The sequence below is a fragment of the Diorhabda carinulata genome, chromosome 8 (genome assembly GCF_026250575.1).
Source record: "Diorhabda carinulata isolate Delta chromosome 8, icDioCari1.1, whole genome shotgun sequence".
NCBI lineage: Eukaryota > Metazoa > Arthropoda > Insecta > Coleoptera > Chrysomelidae > Diorhabda > Diorhabda carinulata.
Window position 1 is genome coordinate 22,183,576 of NC_079467.1, and position 16,808 is coordinate 22,200,383.

The 16,808-nt window shown below is 33.4% G+C and overlaps 1 protein-coding gene across 25 annotated transcripts in view; it reads right to left on the reverse strand.

Annotated features, from left to right (window-relative positions):
* Positions 1–16,808, reverse strand: part of LOC130897056 (zinc finger protein OZF-like) — a 287,205-nt gene that overhangs the window by 154,219 nt on the left and 116,178 nt on the right. Inside the window, exon 5 of one of the 25 annotated variants that reach the window (XM_057805614.1) lies at positions 2,024–3,000. The exons of 23 other annotated variants lie outside the window; for them this stretch is intronic. In XM_057805614.1, coding sequence (XP_057661597.1) covers positions 2,115–3,000 — 886 coding nt within the window. In that variant the 3' untranslated portion in view covers positions 2,024–2,114. Of the gene's footprint in view, positions 1–2,023; positions 3,001–6,193; positions 14,960–16,808 lie in introns of those variants that run through there. One more of the 25 variants, XM_057805586.1, reaches the window with a different exon arrangement.

The window sequence follows — 16,808 nt, forward strand, 5'->3', positions numbered from 1 at the left end:
CAAGAGGAAAAAGAAGAAAATCACTTAAGGTGGCAAAATAGATGGAGCAGCGACACCAGAGGATAATGGCCCCACAGAGTAATCAAAAGATAAGAAAGTCAAGAAATGACCAATGTACGTCATCCTGGGAGGAGGAAGATTCATCTGAACACACCTTCTTTTGGTGTGCAAATTGAATGAAGCTCAGAGGTGATTTCATACAATAGGCGGCGGTACCTACCTCGAAGACAAGAAAAATGATCGATAATGGACCCACAGAGTAATCAGAAGATAAGAAAGTCAAGAAATGACCAATGTACGTCATCCTGGGAGGAGGAAGATTCATCTGAACACACCTTCTTTTGGTGTGCAAATTGAATGAAGCTCAGAGGTGATTTCATACAATAGGCGGCGGTACCTACCTCGAAGACAAGAAAAATGATCGATAATGGACCCACAGAGTAATCAGAAGATAAGAAAGTCAAGAAATGACCAATGTACGTCATCCTGGGAGGAGGAAGATTCATCTGAACACACCTTCTTTTGGTGTGCAAATTGAATGAAGCTCAGAGGTGATTTCATACAATAGGCGGCGGTACCTACCTCGAGGACAAGAAAAATGATCGATAATGGACCCACAGAGTAATCAGAAGATAAGAAAGTCAAGAAATGACCAATGTACGTCATCCTGGGAGGAGGAAGATTCATCTGAACACACCTTCTTTTGGTGTGCAAAGAGAATGAAGCTCCGAGGTGATTTCATACAATAGGCGGCGGTACCTACCTCGAAGACAAGAAAAATGATCGATAATGGACCCACAGAGTAATCAGAAGATAAGAAAGTCAAGAAATGACCAATGTACGTCATCCTGGGAGGAGGAAGATTCAGCTGAACACACTTTCTTTTGGTGTGCAAAGAGAATGAAGCTCCGAGGTGATTTCATACAATAGGCGGCGGTACCTACCTCGAGGACAAGAAAAATGATCGATAATGGCCCCACAGAGTAATCAGAAGATAAGAAAGTCAAGAAATGACCAATGTACGTCATCCTGGGAGGAGGAAGATTCATCTGAACACACCTTCTTTTGGTGTGCAAATTGAATGAAGCTCAGAGGTGATTTCATACAATAGGCGGCGGTACCTACCTCGAAGACAAGAAAAATGATCGATAATGGACCCACAGAGTAATCAGAAGATAAGAAAGTCAAGAAATGACCAATGTACGTCATCCTGGGAGGAGGAAGATTCAGCTGAACACACTTTCTTTTGGTGTGCAAATTGAATGAAGCTCAGAGGTGATTTCATACAATAGGCGGCGGTACCTAACTCGAAGTAACACAAAATTGGAAGCAACGAGAAAGATATTTTATATACTTTGTTTTCATCCCCAACTTTATGAGTAAATGTTATAGTATACTGCAAATAAAACTTCATCCAGGTACCAAATCAAAGGATATATGGAACAAATACCAAAAGAAATAATAAACTTATAAAATACAGTCCCACATGTATTAAGAGAAAAATAAATTGACAATTTGTTGATTATTATTATTCTTGAGAATCATAATCCTTTTGCAGTTTACTTCGACCACCTGCCCTATTCCTTTCCGTAAGTCTAAACCTAGGATTTTTCTTCGGGTGTTCATAGGAATTTGATATTCTCTTAAAGGATCTTTCGTAGTTTCCTCTTCTATTCCACAAAGCCAGTTCAAATCAGCAGGGTTTTTTTTTTTTATTTATAATAAGCAGCTTTTATCTGCTCTTTGATTAGGCCTCTTAGAGTCTATGCCGTCCTTCTACTTAGCTGTATATCCGCTGAGGTTTTTCTCCTGCAGCCATATGACTGGAGCAATGCATAATTTTTTCTTCTTTCTCGCATCTTTGGCAGGTAAGGGTCCTGACAGCAATTTCATTGCCCGAGGGTTTCGTAAATCCAGCAATTACACCGTACTGTCATCACACAGTTCATTAAATTCCTTATTGTTCTCCAGAATCAACGATTCAGGAGAATGTTTAAATGGTAATGGAATTAAAAATAACAAGTTTTTACTTTATCTTTGGGTTCTTTAATAACATTATTAACATACAATTTAATACAATAAACAAATTTGAATTAAATAAGACATAGTGGAAATCATAATTGGTGAAAATCGCAGGCTGTGCAACCTCTAACCCATTTATTAGTGAGGTTATGATGATTTTTGCGATGACTCAATAAACATCTTGAAAACATAAAGTTGGTATTACATAGTTTACATTCATAAGGTTTATAGGATTTATGAAAATAAACGTGTTCGACGGCATCGATTTTCCTAGAAAATCCTTTGTCACAAACAGAACATCGGTGAACGGTAGCGTTGAGATGCATCTTAATGTGATCTACAATTTCTGAATCGGACATTTTAGATTGTAAAGCGCAAAGGTAACAGTTGAATTTACGGTTTTCGTTATGTTGTACCGAATGTAAAGCGTAGTTAATATTATCCTTGTATGTATTTTTGCAAATATAACAGAAAATGCTGGAGGAAGGAAATATGGGTACCGGGAGATGTTCTTCCGGTAATGTCTCTTTTTTATTAATTGTTTTGTTAATTTTTAGAACACAATCTGGATGAGATTTTTTAACGTGAGCCTGTAAACTACAAAGAAACATAAATCCTTTGGAGCATAACTCGCAAAAAACGGTGCTGCTGCCTTTTATACCGGAGTGACATATTTCGTGTTCGATTGCTGAATATTTCGAAAATAATTTTGCTTGGCAATACTGGCAGGTGTATTTTGGTTTATTTTCATGTATTCTTATATGTGTTTCGATTTGGTCTAACGTCATTTTTGCGGTTATGTGACAAATATGGCAACTGAATATGCCGTCCAAAGAATGTTTTATGGAATGTTTGGCGTATTTTATGGATGATTTGAAATCTTTTTCGCATACGTTACAATAAGGTGGCTGTCCGTCGGTTCTCGCACTTTTATTGCCACTTATTACTATGTAAATATTTTCGGTTATTTCTTCATCCCTAAAACAAAACAATGTTAATGAAAGTTTATCTTTTGGATTAATGTTATGCTTTTGGGACGAGGAGTATTTTTCTACCCACCCATTAAAGGTATCTACTCAAACTGGAGACTAAATTCTAACGTTATTGGAATTTTGAAATCTTTTCCTAATATTGATAATAAGATCAATTTCCACACCACTCCAAATTGTAGATATATCGTATAAGACAATATAATACATAAATGTAGGTATTTAGAGCCTGAAGAAACAGTTACCGATCTTCATAAGTCTACCGCAACCACTAATACACCTTCACCTCATTGAAACTCTCAATTTTCAAACGTCTCCACTAATCAGAGTTCATAGTAGTAGAATCAAACCCATTGGAAAAGGAAAAGGAAAAGGAAAACAAAAGTATTTTTTTTATTACTGGTGATCTGTGGTTGGGAAGTGGAAGGGGATTTGCAGTAAGATAAGTCCTTTGGAAAACATCGAAATTGAGGTATTGAAAAGACCCATTACTTTTGTTTTTGTATTTTTTTCACATAACCTAAAAATGTATGGGAAAAATTCAAATAACCAAGTTTTTGATTTGGAAAAAGTATTATCTTTACGAAATTCGGTGAAAAAAGTGTATTTTTTTATTTGGATTCTTTATTTTTTCAATTTTCGGTTGAAAATTCTGTAACATGCCATTAGATTTGTTACGTTTTTCTTCCACCATTTTGAATATTCCTTTGTTCACGTATTGTCGCACAGTAGTCACTTCTGTTTTATTTATTCGAGTTTTTCATCTCACAAATTTTAATTAATTTGTGGTGATTTTATTCTTTATATTCGCTGGTAACTGGTTATTCAAATCTGTTCTACCTACTCCTTCCTTCTTTAGTAATTTCCATCTGTGTTTCCGGCTCCTTCCTCATTTTATTTTTTCCCTGCAACTATCCATAGATAAGTCCCAGTTTTATCTTTAATATATAAATAAGTGTGAATTGTTTTTAATTTATAAATGCTTTTGTTCGTTGTGTTCTTTTGGATACGAAGTTAATGCGAATTTACTATTTTTTCAATAAATTTATTTATTGCTGAATCATTTTAAATTTAATTCATAATATGTTTCCAGCTTTTCCGCCCTTTTTATTAATGCTAAAATTACACATGATGATTCGAAAAAATTTTTCGCGTTAGGGTTTTTACACCTTTAGAAAGTAGAAATTTCAACGAATAAAAAGCCCACAGAATTTTTCAAATATTTTGACGTCAGAATTTTTCATTGAAAATAAGGTTGCTGTATTAGGTCAAAATAAGGTAAAAAAAAATAAGTTCGGACGTAATAAGGCAAATCTTTACCGAATAACGTAAAAAAATACTTTTTTCAAGATAGAAATTGAAAAACAAAGCTTCATTATGGAATTTTTCATATAAATTGTTTACACTAAGCTATAGAAGTGAAAGCAAGAAATAAATCTTTGGGTCGCAGTGTATATTATACCCTAATATCCACATAAATAAATAAACTTTGAGGATACGTTTAAAAATGCGTTTCTCACTTCCATTTTGTTATGTTCTCTTCCATTCCCAATGGGTTTCAAAAATTATCGACCCTGGTCTAAATTCAGTGCACATCCTTTAGCTCCTTCATATTCTCATCATTATATCTGCTCAAAATCGTGTTCTCAATTGGTGTGATTTGGTAATGGTGTTAGTTACAGAAATAAACACAAGTGAATTTGGTTCTTAACCTCACAGTCTTATAAACAAAGAAAAAAAAATTCAATTAAGCTTCATGAGAAATCAGCGCACCTTTAAGAAGCACTAATCATTCAAAAATCTTCATTCATATGATAATAGTTATTCAAAAGAAGTAAAAATTTGGAATCGAGGCGAGCAGAATCTTATATATTAAAAAAATTGATGATTTCCATTCCGAGTCCGTTCAGGCGTTCTATCCAACCGATTTGCTTAATTTTTTTTTTCAATGAAAGGTATTGATGCACAGATCAGCCATCAACCATCGGATTTCATCTAATTTTCACCATTCTCAAGTTATACTCAAATGCGATTCACTTATGGGAGTTTTTCACATACACACGTTCTATCCTCAATATATCAGGTTCTATACAAGATACAGACTTCGTTTTGGTTTAAAAACACTCGCTGAAACACCTTCTTTCTTTTGAGTTTTTGTACACTCAAATCGGTTGAGTTGGAGAGGAGCTAGGCGCGGACATTCAATGCGGAGTTATGGATTTTTGTAGGTTTTTGGCAATTTTTCTACATGCAAAGATCTATATCTCAGGTTCTAATATAGCTACAGAGTTCGTTTTGGTTTAAGAACACTCGCTGAAACACCTTCTTTCTTTTGAGTTTTTGAACACTCAAATCGGTTGAGTTGGAGAGGAGCTAGGCGCGGACATTCAATGTGGAGTTATGGATTTTCGTAGGTTTTTGGCAATTTTTCTACATTCAAAGATCTATATCTCAGGTTCTAATATAGCTACAGAGTTCGTTTTGGTTTAAGAACACTCGCTGAAACACCTTCTTTCTTTTGAGTTTCTGTACACTCAAATCGGTTGAGTTGGAGAGGAGCTAGGCGGAGACATTCAATGTGGAGCTATGGATTTTCGTAGGTTTTTGGCAATTTTTCTACATTCAAAGATCTATATCTCAGGTTCTAATATGGCTACAGAGTTCGTTTTGGTTTAAGAACACTCGCTGAAACACCTTCTTTCTTTTGAGTTTTTGAACACTCAAATCGGTTGAGTTGGAGAGCAGCTAGGCGCGGACATACAATGCGGAAATATGGATTTTCGTAGGTTTTTGGCAATTTTTCTACATTCAAAGATCTATATCTCAGGTTCTAATATGGCTACAGAGTTCGTTTTGGTTTAAGAACACTCGCTGAAACACCTTCTTTCTTTTGAGTTTTTGAACACTCAAATCGGTTGAGTTGGAGAGGAGCTAGGCGCGGACATTCAATGTGGAGTTATGGATTTTTGTAGGTTTTTGGAAATTTCGTTCTTTCCTATTATAATGATTTCTGATACTTATTTAATGGATTCGATGCGAACGAAGCCGCGGGTAAAAGCTAGTAGGTTATGAGTGCCGCGTCTCATTACACAGCTGCTGTTGAAAATATTTGAAATGATATGAAATTCATTGATCTAAAAGTAATAATAAATTCAAATGTTTTATTTATTTTATTTAATTAGTATACATGTTGTTGTTATCTAACCATACGTTATAGTTTGTCTTATTACAAATTTATCAGATCAAAACGAAATAGAGTCTAATAGAAAAAACCCACAAATCACTTCATTTTGTTTTTAATTTTCTTGTTTCCAGATTCAATTCAGTGATACAAAAAACTACTCATTATTTTTTCACTATCTACCGTTGCTTTAATGGGATATAAATATACCATAGCAACGAATACAGAGCCCATAGAATCTCATAAATACGATATTAACGAAATATAACCCACATTGACACCAGAGACCGTATTTAATGTGGTAACTACTAGAATTAGTTGAGTGATCTATGCGAAAATAATTTGAAAAGAAAACTAAAGTAACCCAATAACTCAACATCAAATACTGACAATGTACTATCCTTATCTCTCGTGATAAATAACAGGTTATGTTAAAATCCTAGTTATGAGCTTCTATTTTCTCTGTATTCGTTTGTATCAGTGATGACTGCCCGTCAAAAGCTACCGTCTGTATTGCCTTCATTGTTAATCGTTTTATGCGATAAATAGGTGGATAAATCATTCCTACAGTGGTTCAAGCTTCAACACGACCAGGGAATACCAGTTAACGCACCTCTGCTACAAGTTTAAGCGAGCAAAATTTCACATATTTCGTGAGATGGCTAATTAAAGTAAAACACAACATCGTCACTGATAATATTGGTGGCAAGTCTTTATCAGTTCAAGAGAGTAATTGGTTAGAAAAAGTTTGTTTTGCTCCACGTGCGCAATTTAAAGATGAAATTTTTAATGTAGATGAGACCGGCGCGTCTGGATGGTATCCTGAACTTACGGAAATAACAAAAAACCTGCTGTTAGTTGACAATTGTCCTGCACATTCCCATATTGAATACTAGAGAAGTATAACTATGTTGTTTCTATCTGTATATCCGCTGGTTTTGTCCACAGTAATGTAAAATGTATCACAACTTCAAACGCAGATTATTTTAACGAAGAAGACGACGTACCACTGAGCATTTAGCACTGATGATGCCGTTATGTTATCACCAACGATGCGGAAAGTAAAGATAATGACAATGATGATAACGAACCGCAGGAGATTCGTCCAACTTTAATTGTGTCTGTTGCTCTGAACAAGCTCGCATCCATTCCGATCCAGGAGAAAGACCTCGAGAACACTGGTCAGCCTTTTCAATCTGCATCAGTTCTGATTAGGGTTGGTTAGGTGAGTTTGGGTTGGGTTAGGGTAGGTGCCTTTGAATACCTACCCCATCCTATCCGTTACCTCCTTTCGGTGTTTTATTATGTATGAGAAATTTCATCAGGATAAGAAGTGGGTGGTAAACCAAGGTTTTACCCACTCACATAACAGACTTTCTACGTTAGTTTTTATGTGTATTGTGGGTGTATTTTATCACTTTTATCGTTTATATATTATATAATATATATTTATATATTATCGTTTGAGATTCCTATAAAATATTTATATTCATATAATTAAGAAAATCAAGTTAGGTACATGTGTTATTAAGAAACAATCCTGCTGAATATAGTTTAGATGGGCAATCTTCGATTCGTAAATTTCAAACCAAACCGTTCAGTACCACAATGTTTGGTTCATTTGGTTGTAAGAAATTCTGTATCTAGGTACACTATACTAGTTTATGAGGGGCTATAATTACTACTATTACAAAAAAATTCCATCAACTGAAATAAAATAAGAGCCGAGATACAAAAATTCAAAGTAGAAGATTTTCTTCTTGGTAATATTCAATTGATTCGTATAAATATATCTTTTTGTATGGAATTTGTGGTATTTTGTGGTTATGACTCGATTACGTTTATTTTTTCTACATATTTTTAGATAAATACATAAATACAAGTACTTATTCTAAGAAGCCTTACAAAAAATAGGCTGTAATTGGTAACACATTTTATTAGCTATTAATACAAATATATAACAATGAAAATAAACAATCACAATCACGAAATGACATAAAATAAATAATAAAAACTAAATACGAAATCCTTTATTTCTCTTTTTCTAAAAATACAGCGAGGAGTATTTTAGAAATTATAGAAAACAAATAAATTATAAGATTAGTTTCAGACAAGAATATAGATGGTAGGTTCGTAACTTTATATTATAATTATAGGAGAAAAAACTTAAAAACTACATTTTACAAGTGATGGAACACATATTTTTTGTGGTAGAACATCTATTGCAATAGCTATAACTCACTGATATTAGTAGTTTTACACCCAGAACGAATAGTTTCCACTGGCAATATATAACAATGTTTTGTCATACCAAATTATTTATTTCATATTATTATAATGAACCGAACAGTTATTACGAAGAAAGTTAGTTATTGCAACAATCTACAGGGGTTGAGACATCCCCAATTCTGGTGACATTCTTTCCACTCTGAAACTAATGTCGCGTGAATATGGTTTTGGATGTCTTCAACAGCTTCTTGAGGCGATAAAAATCCATCTGGAACATATAATCTAAGAGACGCCTTTATCTGTCTGTAAGTTACATGCCGATCTATTTTAAATATGTTGCGGTTATCATCGATGTTTCTCGGAATGACAACCAATTTTGGCTAAACTTCTCGACATTCATCGACCATGACATGAAAATTCTGCAAACTAATTGTAAACAGTCTTCTCCGACGCTACTTCAATACCAAAGTGATTCTGTGTATTGTTGGCACATCAAAACATAACAGCCTTGACGGATGATTTCCATATTTGTGAAAACTTGTTTCTTTTAAACGTTCACTATGAACGAGCTTTTAGGGTTTCCGCAAATTGTAAACCTTCCCCAATCACTGGCATTTCTCAAGGATCAGTACTAAGTTCTACAGCTTCACCGTGGTAAATACGTTCCCTCTACATGCCAATAACAAAAAACCTTCTACAAAGAGAGAACCCCCTATCTAGGAATATCATTTTCCCCAAACAAATCCATGTTGATACTATTGTGAATTAGTGCAAAATCCTGGATACGACTTTCGATTCTCAACTCAACTGGAATCATCATATTCATTATTTAAAAGGCATCTGTCTAAACATAATTAAAATCCTCAGCCACCTCCATGGGTCACCCAATTTGAATTGCAACTAAGTGAAGTATAAGGAGACTGTTGGCTGTTACTTCGAACTTAGTTAGTGGACCACCTCTAATATCAGTGAGCATAGAATGTTTGTTTTATCCATGTTTCAATATTTATTTTCAATTCTAAAACTAGGTTTAATAGTATTTTTACTTTTAATGGGTCTAAATGTGAATAGTTTAGTTAGAAATGAAATTTGTGGCTTTATAAAATAATATAACTAGAATCCTATTCGCAAGCGCAGTCTTTTGGAAACTTAAGCTCTATATCTATGGAACTACGTGAATCTTAATTTGTATTTTTAAAATTCGAATATGAATCAGATAAAACATAAGCAAATATTAAACGAAAATACTATTTACGATACTCTGAGGATGTTGGAATAATAAAATTCAATTATCTGATTAGTTGTTTCTCACAATTCTCTTTATTTTTATTATCTTGCAAATCAGGTCTTAAGTGGAACTTGGAAAATCAGCTGTATCAATTATTATAGCCATGAATCAAGTTTTTAACTTCCTTCTTGGTGTTAAGGTCGTAAGTCAACATATGCCCCTAACTACTTAAATAACTTTAATTGATACATTAGGCTTAAGTTCATTTAAGTCCTTATGACTGCTCCAACAGTAGTACAGTTGATAAGAATGGATATAAGGTACATCGTGGGAACAAGAATACCCTCACTTGGGGAGTTGGAGCTAGTTCTGCTTGCTTTGAATGAGATGTAATCAAATAATTGAAACGTTGACATGAAAAAAATGTCTACATAATCAGGTGTTGCGCACGTGTGAACGTCGATAAGTCGCAAAATTGTTTGGATTCATTCGTAAGCAAAAAATCTTTTTCTCTTGTTCTTGTGTAATTTTCTAAATAAAGTAGCTACATCGACATTTTTTATACTATACATAAGAAGAGAACATCAGAGAACATTCTCATAAGTTAAAGTGGAAATAAGGAAGAAATATGAAAACTCGAAGTGTCAAGATCGATAAATGCAAGTGTGAATATCTTCAATATCTTTCTTTGATTAGCTTAAACAATCTGGCAACTGCGCCTCTATATTTATGGAAATAAAACGTTATTGTCCATTTAATAACTTAAGTAAAGCTCAATTCTAGCACGTGTAGTATACATACGGGGTCTGTTCAGAAAGTAGTAGAACTGGTTTTTCCTGAGAGAACGTGAGGTTGAGAGGCGGTCTGTGCGCGCACGATTGGAGTAGCAGAATTAGCGATTAAATTTTGTCTAAAGCTTAATGAAACCGTCAAAGAGGCACACGACATGATTAAGGAAGCCTATTGTGATGCTGCTATGACTAGATTGGGTTTTGAGTGGCGCAAACCGTTCCGATAAGGTAGAGGAAGGGTGCTCTGGATCACCTTCGACCAGGAAGACCAAGGAAAATATGTCGCGAGTAAGAAATTTATCTCATTGTAGGATGAGTATTAGAACGATTGCTGATATATTGAACATCCCTCAAAACTTTGAGGTCGTGGCAGAAAAATTAGGTGTGAGGGAAGTGTGCGCGAAATTGGATCTTCTTGGTACCCAGACTTTTTTCTATTCCCGAGAATAATATCAGCACTGAAGGGAAGCATCGAGGCTCGACAGAGGCGGTCCAACATACCAAGTTCAATAGCATTCCGGTCCAGGCTCTCCTGGAAGCGCACGAAAATTTCAGAACATACCTTGTATACTAGGTGATTAAGAGACTGAGATAATTAAGCCAACTTGGATAATCCAATTTTAAAAATATAAATTAATGGATTCATTTAAATTATTCAAACTATTACTTATACAAAACTGTTGTGATGATAAAGCCTAACATTATTCGTTTGTCCATTTTTTACCATTCAAATAAATTGAATTCAATAAACTCAAGAGATCAAGTTCGATTCATTTTTAATATGCTAATTGTCTAGATTATTTTAATGGATCATATTTTTTTAGATTAGTTGGGGCAATTTCAAAATAAATACAATCCATTATATTCGAACTAACTTCTAAATACGTAAGCTAGTAACTAACATTTCTAGTTTAGTTAAATATAATGACTAGTTCCTGTCCGAACAATCTAATACATTAACTTACATTTATGCTTGTAAAGTAAAAACAAATCAAGGTATTACGCACAAATTGGATATTTCCAATTTATATTGGCACTAACAAGACCAAGATTCTCAACAAATTTTCATCAGAAAAACAATGATAGCATGTTTAATTACTACATCCATGGTGAACTGATTTTAAGTTCATTCGAGGACGTAGATATTGAGATACCATGAGCCTACCTACCTTACCGATGAATTGGCTGAAAATAGGATTCCAACAAACAGTTACTGCTCAGTAAATCATGTGAACTGTGTTTTAGAATAGAAATGGATATGTCCCATCACAATTCAGTATGATATTGAAAGACAAATTACTGTCTTCGGAGACCGAAGGTAAACAACTTCAGTCTCTGAAGACGATAACTTGGTTATCGAAACGCGCGTCGGACAGTGTAATTGTTTTGGTGTAGTGGTAGTGTAAACAGTGTATTCAGTATTACACTTCAATTTATGAAATGAATTTTGAATTTATGGTTAATAGTGACTTGCGAGACACGCGAACCCCATGGTGAGTGATAAGCGTAAACCACAATTGATATACAAAAATGTGGTCAGAATTTCAGAAATAAAGTTGATATTCGCTGTATCCACAGCCTACAATTTTATTCTTCTTCTTCACCAAAAGCATACAATTATTGATAATAAAGAAAATAGATTAAGATTCGAACTGAGGGTATGCAGATTTATTTTTACATTACAGCATAATATTTCAATATTATCAAATACATTTTCGACATACTATATATAATATACAACAAATATCATTAATATTCTCAAACTTAACATCCTATCTGAAATATCATATTTTGAAAAATGACCTAATTATCTAAAAATAAAAAAAAACAAACAAATGACCTAACGCAATATTTGAATCGAATGTTTAATTCAGAATATAGTGTGTTCTCGAAGGATTTATACAAATGGACAATATTTTTCATTATCAAATTCAGGATAAATAGTCATATTTGATAATTTCTGTTTGATATAAAATGCAACATTCAGATATTCAGAAACTCTAAATAAAGCTCGACCTCGTAGCAATTCGAGCCCGTGCGGAAAAAATAATCAATCAAAAATACAAGAACAAACACAAATACTAAATTTATGCGACAAAATTTTGGAAATGATTGATTCAGCCCATCCATTTACGAAATATCACCTCTAAAAGGTGGTGATTAAAATTGAATTTTCATTTTTCTATTTCTGAAATAAAGAAACTTGAAATTTTGTAATAATGCACTCGTTTAGAAGTAAATTTCCACTCAATTTATTAGAAAAATTTTAAATAATGTTGGCAATTTTGTTTCTGTGAAGATATTTGTTTTGGGATAAAGTTTATTAATAAAAAATATATATTTCTAAATTCAAGTTTCTAGCTTTACTGAAATTTTAGAAAAAAAAAATAAAAAATCAATTTTAGTCACCATTTTTTAAGGGTGTTACCTCGGAATGGGATGGACTAACGAAAATTTGTTGTAGGAAAGATCCATCTTAGTTTCATACTATCAATCACCTCCTAAATTTTGTCGCATGAATTTGGAAACACCCTGTATCTCTGCCACGAGATCAGATACACTTAGAGCGTTGGTTATGCCCTCTAGGGTGACAGTTTCTTAGCACACGACGCAGTATTAAATTTTGAAATGGAAAATGATAAAAATATTCTAAACGAGGTTTAGTTTTTACTAGGTACATTGAAAATACAGATTGTAAGTTGCTTTAAATATTAATCGCATTTAAAAACTTGAAGACTCGAGACGAAGTTGTATAAGTAGAATCAGTTCGGCATTATGCCTCCCTCACTAGAATCTGAATACAAAAATGCTGCAAAAGCTCAATATTTGTCCCCATCAACTTGGAACCCAACGAATATTCCAATTACCAGAAATTCCTTCCAAAAATTGTTCGAATATAACTTTTAATGACAATTTTCAATGAAATATAAGAATCATTTCATGTTGTGTGTATTATTGCATTTCAATTATTAACTTTATTTTGAAAATATAAAAAGTACAGTGTACGACACGTGAAAAAATGGCATTTTTCTCACTTACTCGTGAGAAATATCTACTTTTTCTCACTTATTGTACAATCTACTATTAATTTTAACAAATAATGAAACGTTTGTTGAAATCTGTAATGAAACGTTGTGTGTTTTAGTTTCAGTGAGGAATTGCCAACGAAATAAAATTTTCAAAAGATGATTAAAGTTTGTATTTCTTCCAAGAAGATAAGCATTTCTTCTTCGCTCTTTCTTAACCACCTTTTAGAAACGAACAAAGTTATAGAGCGAATGTATAAGTACATTAAAAATATTTCTCTACCATTTCTCTAGAATAGGACATTTTTAACGAATAACTTCTTGTCTATTCAACTGAAAAAATATTAATAATATTTGTTTTTTTTTTTGGAGAATATTGAAATTTTTAATAATCTACATTTGCTCCTGCACACGTTTTCATATGTGTATCCATTACTCCTTTAGAAATGAAGCCTTTATTACATATTTTGCATATGTAAGGTCTTTCTCCCGTATGAGTTCTTTCGTGAATTCTCAATGGAGACCTTTGGGTGAAACCTTTACCGCAATACTGGCATTTATAAGGTTTCTCTCCAGTGTGTACCCTCTCGTGTTCTTTAAGCTGTTCCTTCCGAGAAAAACTCTTAGTACAAATTTCACAAGAAAAAGGTTTATAACCAGTATGAGTTCTTCTATGAAATTTGAGCTTCTCCTTACTGGAGAGCCTTTTTCCACATATATCGCAAAGTACTGAAGGATCTATGCCGGAATTATGTTTGCTGAGATTATGCCTTTTTAAACCAGTTGAAGATGTATAATGTTTATTACAGAGCGTGCAATCGTATTTAACTAGAGGGCTACCTGTAACTACTTCCCAATGTTGAGTACGTCTATGTGATGTTAAAAACCATGAAAACATAAAATGCTTCCCGCATATATCGCATTCGAAAGGTTTTTCGCCGGTATGGTAGTATTTGTGTTCTATGGCGTGGGTGCTGACGGTAAAGGCTTTGTCACAAACTTCGCATTTATATTTCGTAGTACCTTCGTGTGCCCTTATGTGCATTTCTATATGGTACTTTGAAGAATTCTTAAACTCGCAGAGATGGCAAGCAAATTTTCCGTCTTCGTTATGTTTGTCGGTATGAAGAGCAAACTCGACGTTATTTTTGTAAGTGACGTCGCATATATCGCAGTGAACTGGTTCGTCTAAAGGAGGAGGTTGAACTTTATCTACAGCTTTCGATTTTCTCTTCTGTTTCTTTTTCAAGCAATTCAAAATATTTTCGTTCGAAATATTATTATCTTTGGGTAGGTTTGGTCCTTCTGACCGACTTAGATCTTGTGGCAAATCAAGAGGATTAGGAAAATTCAAAGTTTCATTGAAACCATTGAAATTATTCAAATTGCTGTCGTTCATCTGCGGAAAATTATCCATGGGTTCTTGTTTTATAGGCGTTATAGTGAGACCTGGGCCGTAAAGTAATGTTTTCAAAATACCAGAGTCGAAATACCTAAAAAAATAATCATGTGAGAACAATGTTTGTTAAGAAAATCATGATACTAATACACATCTACTTACATATTCATATTAGAAAGTATAATAAAAAAAATTGTGGAATATAATCACTTTTTTGGGGTAGTGAGAAATAAATAACATTACAATTTCCAACTAAAAAATCAATGGAAAATATCTTGGGTAATGGACGTACAGGCTTTCATACAATATTATTCACGAACGTTAGCAAACGGCATAAATCACCGAGTGAATAATAACTCATTAAAAGCAAGTAGAGTAATACATTTTATCTGCGACTGCTAAGTATATTTGTTGGAAAATTTTGTTACATTATTAAAAACACTATTATTAAACAAATATACAATATACGAAGGCCCTTTTTTATCAACCTCCAATAGGCTATAAATAAAAGACAAGCTCATATGAAACAATAATTTTGCGTCCTTGGCCCCCATCATCATGCGCATCATTACGGCCATCACTAATGAAGTTTTCCCCATATACACGACTCTTTCTCCGATGGATTTCTTCAGTCTATAGAAAACGAATTCGCAATTCGCAATTCATACATCAATAATAACGGACATGTTTACGTGGCTGTAGCACAACGCCGACTGACGCCTAAATGACAACAATGGCGGAAATGTAGTGCGAGAGCTTCGCAGTCGCCTACAGTGCATTGTAATAATCGAATTTCTTTATAATAATCAACAGAAAAATCTATATATTAGTTCAAAATTCATATGTCATATTATATACTTTCCTTGACTTTTCCTGAAATAAATTTAATGAGGAACTTCAGCAGCTTCTATAAATTCTGGTGGTGTTGAGGAGAAGTCATTTTCATGTTCTGTATCCATTTTTGGTTTGTTTTTTTACACAGAATTTAACACAAATTATCGAAACGGAGAAATATAAGCATAGATTCAATAATGTTGAAAGGTTTGAATGAAATTTATATTGTTTCAAAGGGTACTTCAATTTATGAATTGTTTCAAAAATTAAAATATATTCAAAGTTGGCCACATTTTAGTGTTGATGTTCCGTGCATTCAAACTGCAGGTCCCGGGTTCGAATCTTGTCTGGGAAAATTAACTATTTCAATTTTTTTATGTGTACAGAACTAAATCAAAGATAGTTAGTAGCGTTTTGCATGTTGAAATTTTATCATTTTATTGAAAACAAAATGATATAGTGACAAGAGAATTAATAAAAATATATTTATTAATCTTACAACAAACTGCGATTTAGAACACAGTTTCCCAACGGCGCGTTCAATTTTCGGTGGAAATATCGAATAAAAAACATGATCTAGAAAAATTTTTGATTTTTTTTTGTTTGCTTTTTTGTGAATAATTTCTACTATAATATTTATTGAATTATAGAATAGACAAATGAAACAACCCATCAGCTGATCCTGATTACGACCTGATTAACTGGATTAGTTTCCGAACAACAATGAACGTGATCTGGTCTAATTTCTGCACATTAAGTGGTTGGATTAACCCCATCATAGTTTCCGAAAAGTCCTTTAAAGAGATATCAAAAATTGTTATTGAGAAAAATAATAGATGTCTTCAAAGTCCGTACGTTGAAATTACTTCGAACTATACATTTTTATATCATAACGAATCAGATTGCTCAAAAGTTTTACTGCAAAACTTGGTTATGAGAGAATTTCAAGCAACCGTGATTTGTAATTTGCTTATAGAGGTTTTTAACTAAGACGAGTTTTCAGCTTATAGAGGTGCAGGAAAGGTGTATCTTACTTTCAGAGGTTAACTAATAGTATTCAAAACATTTAGTTGTATACAAGATAAATACAATTTATTAGAGTGATAATT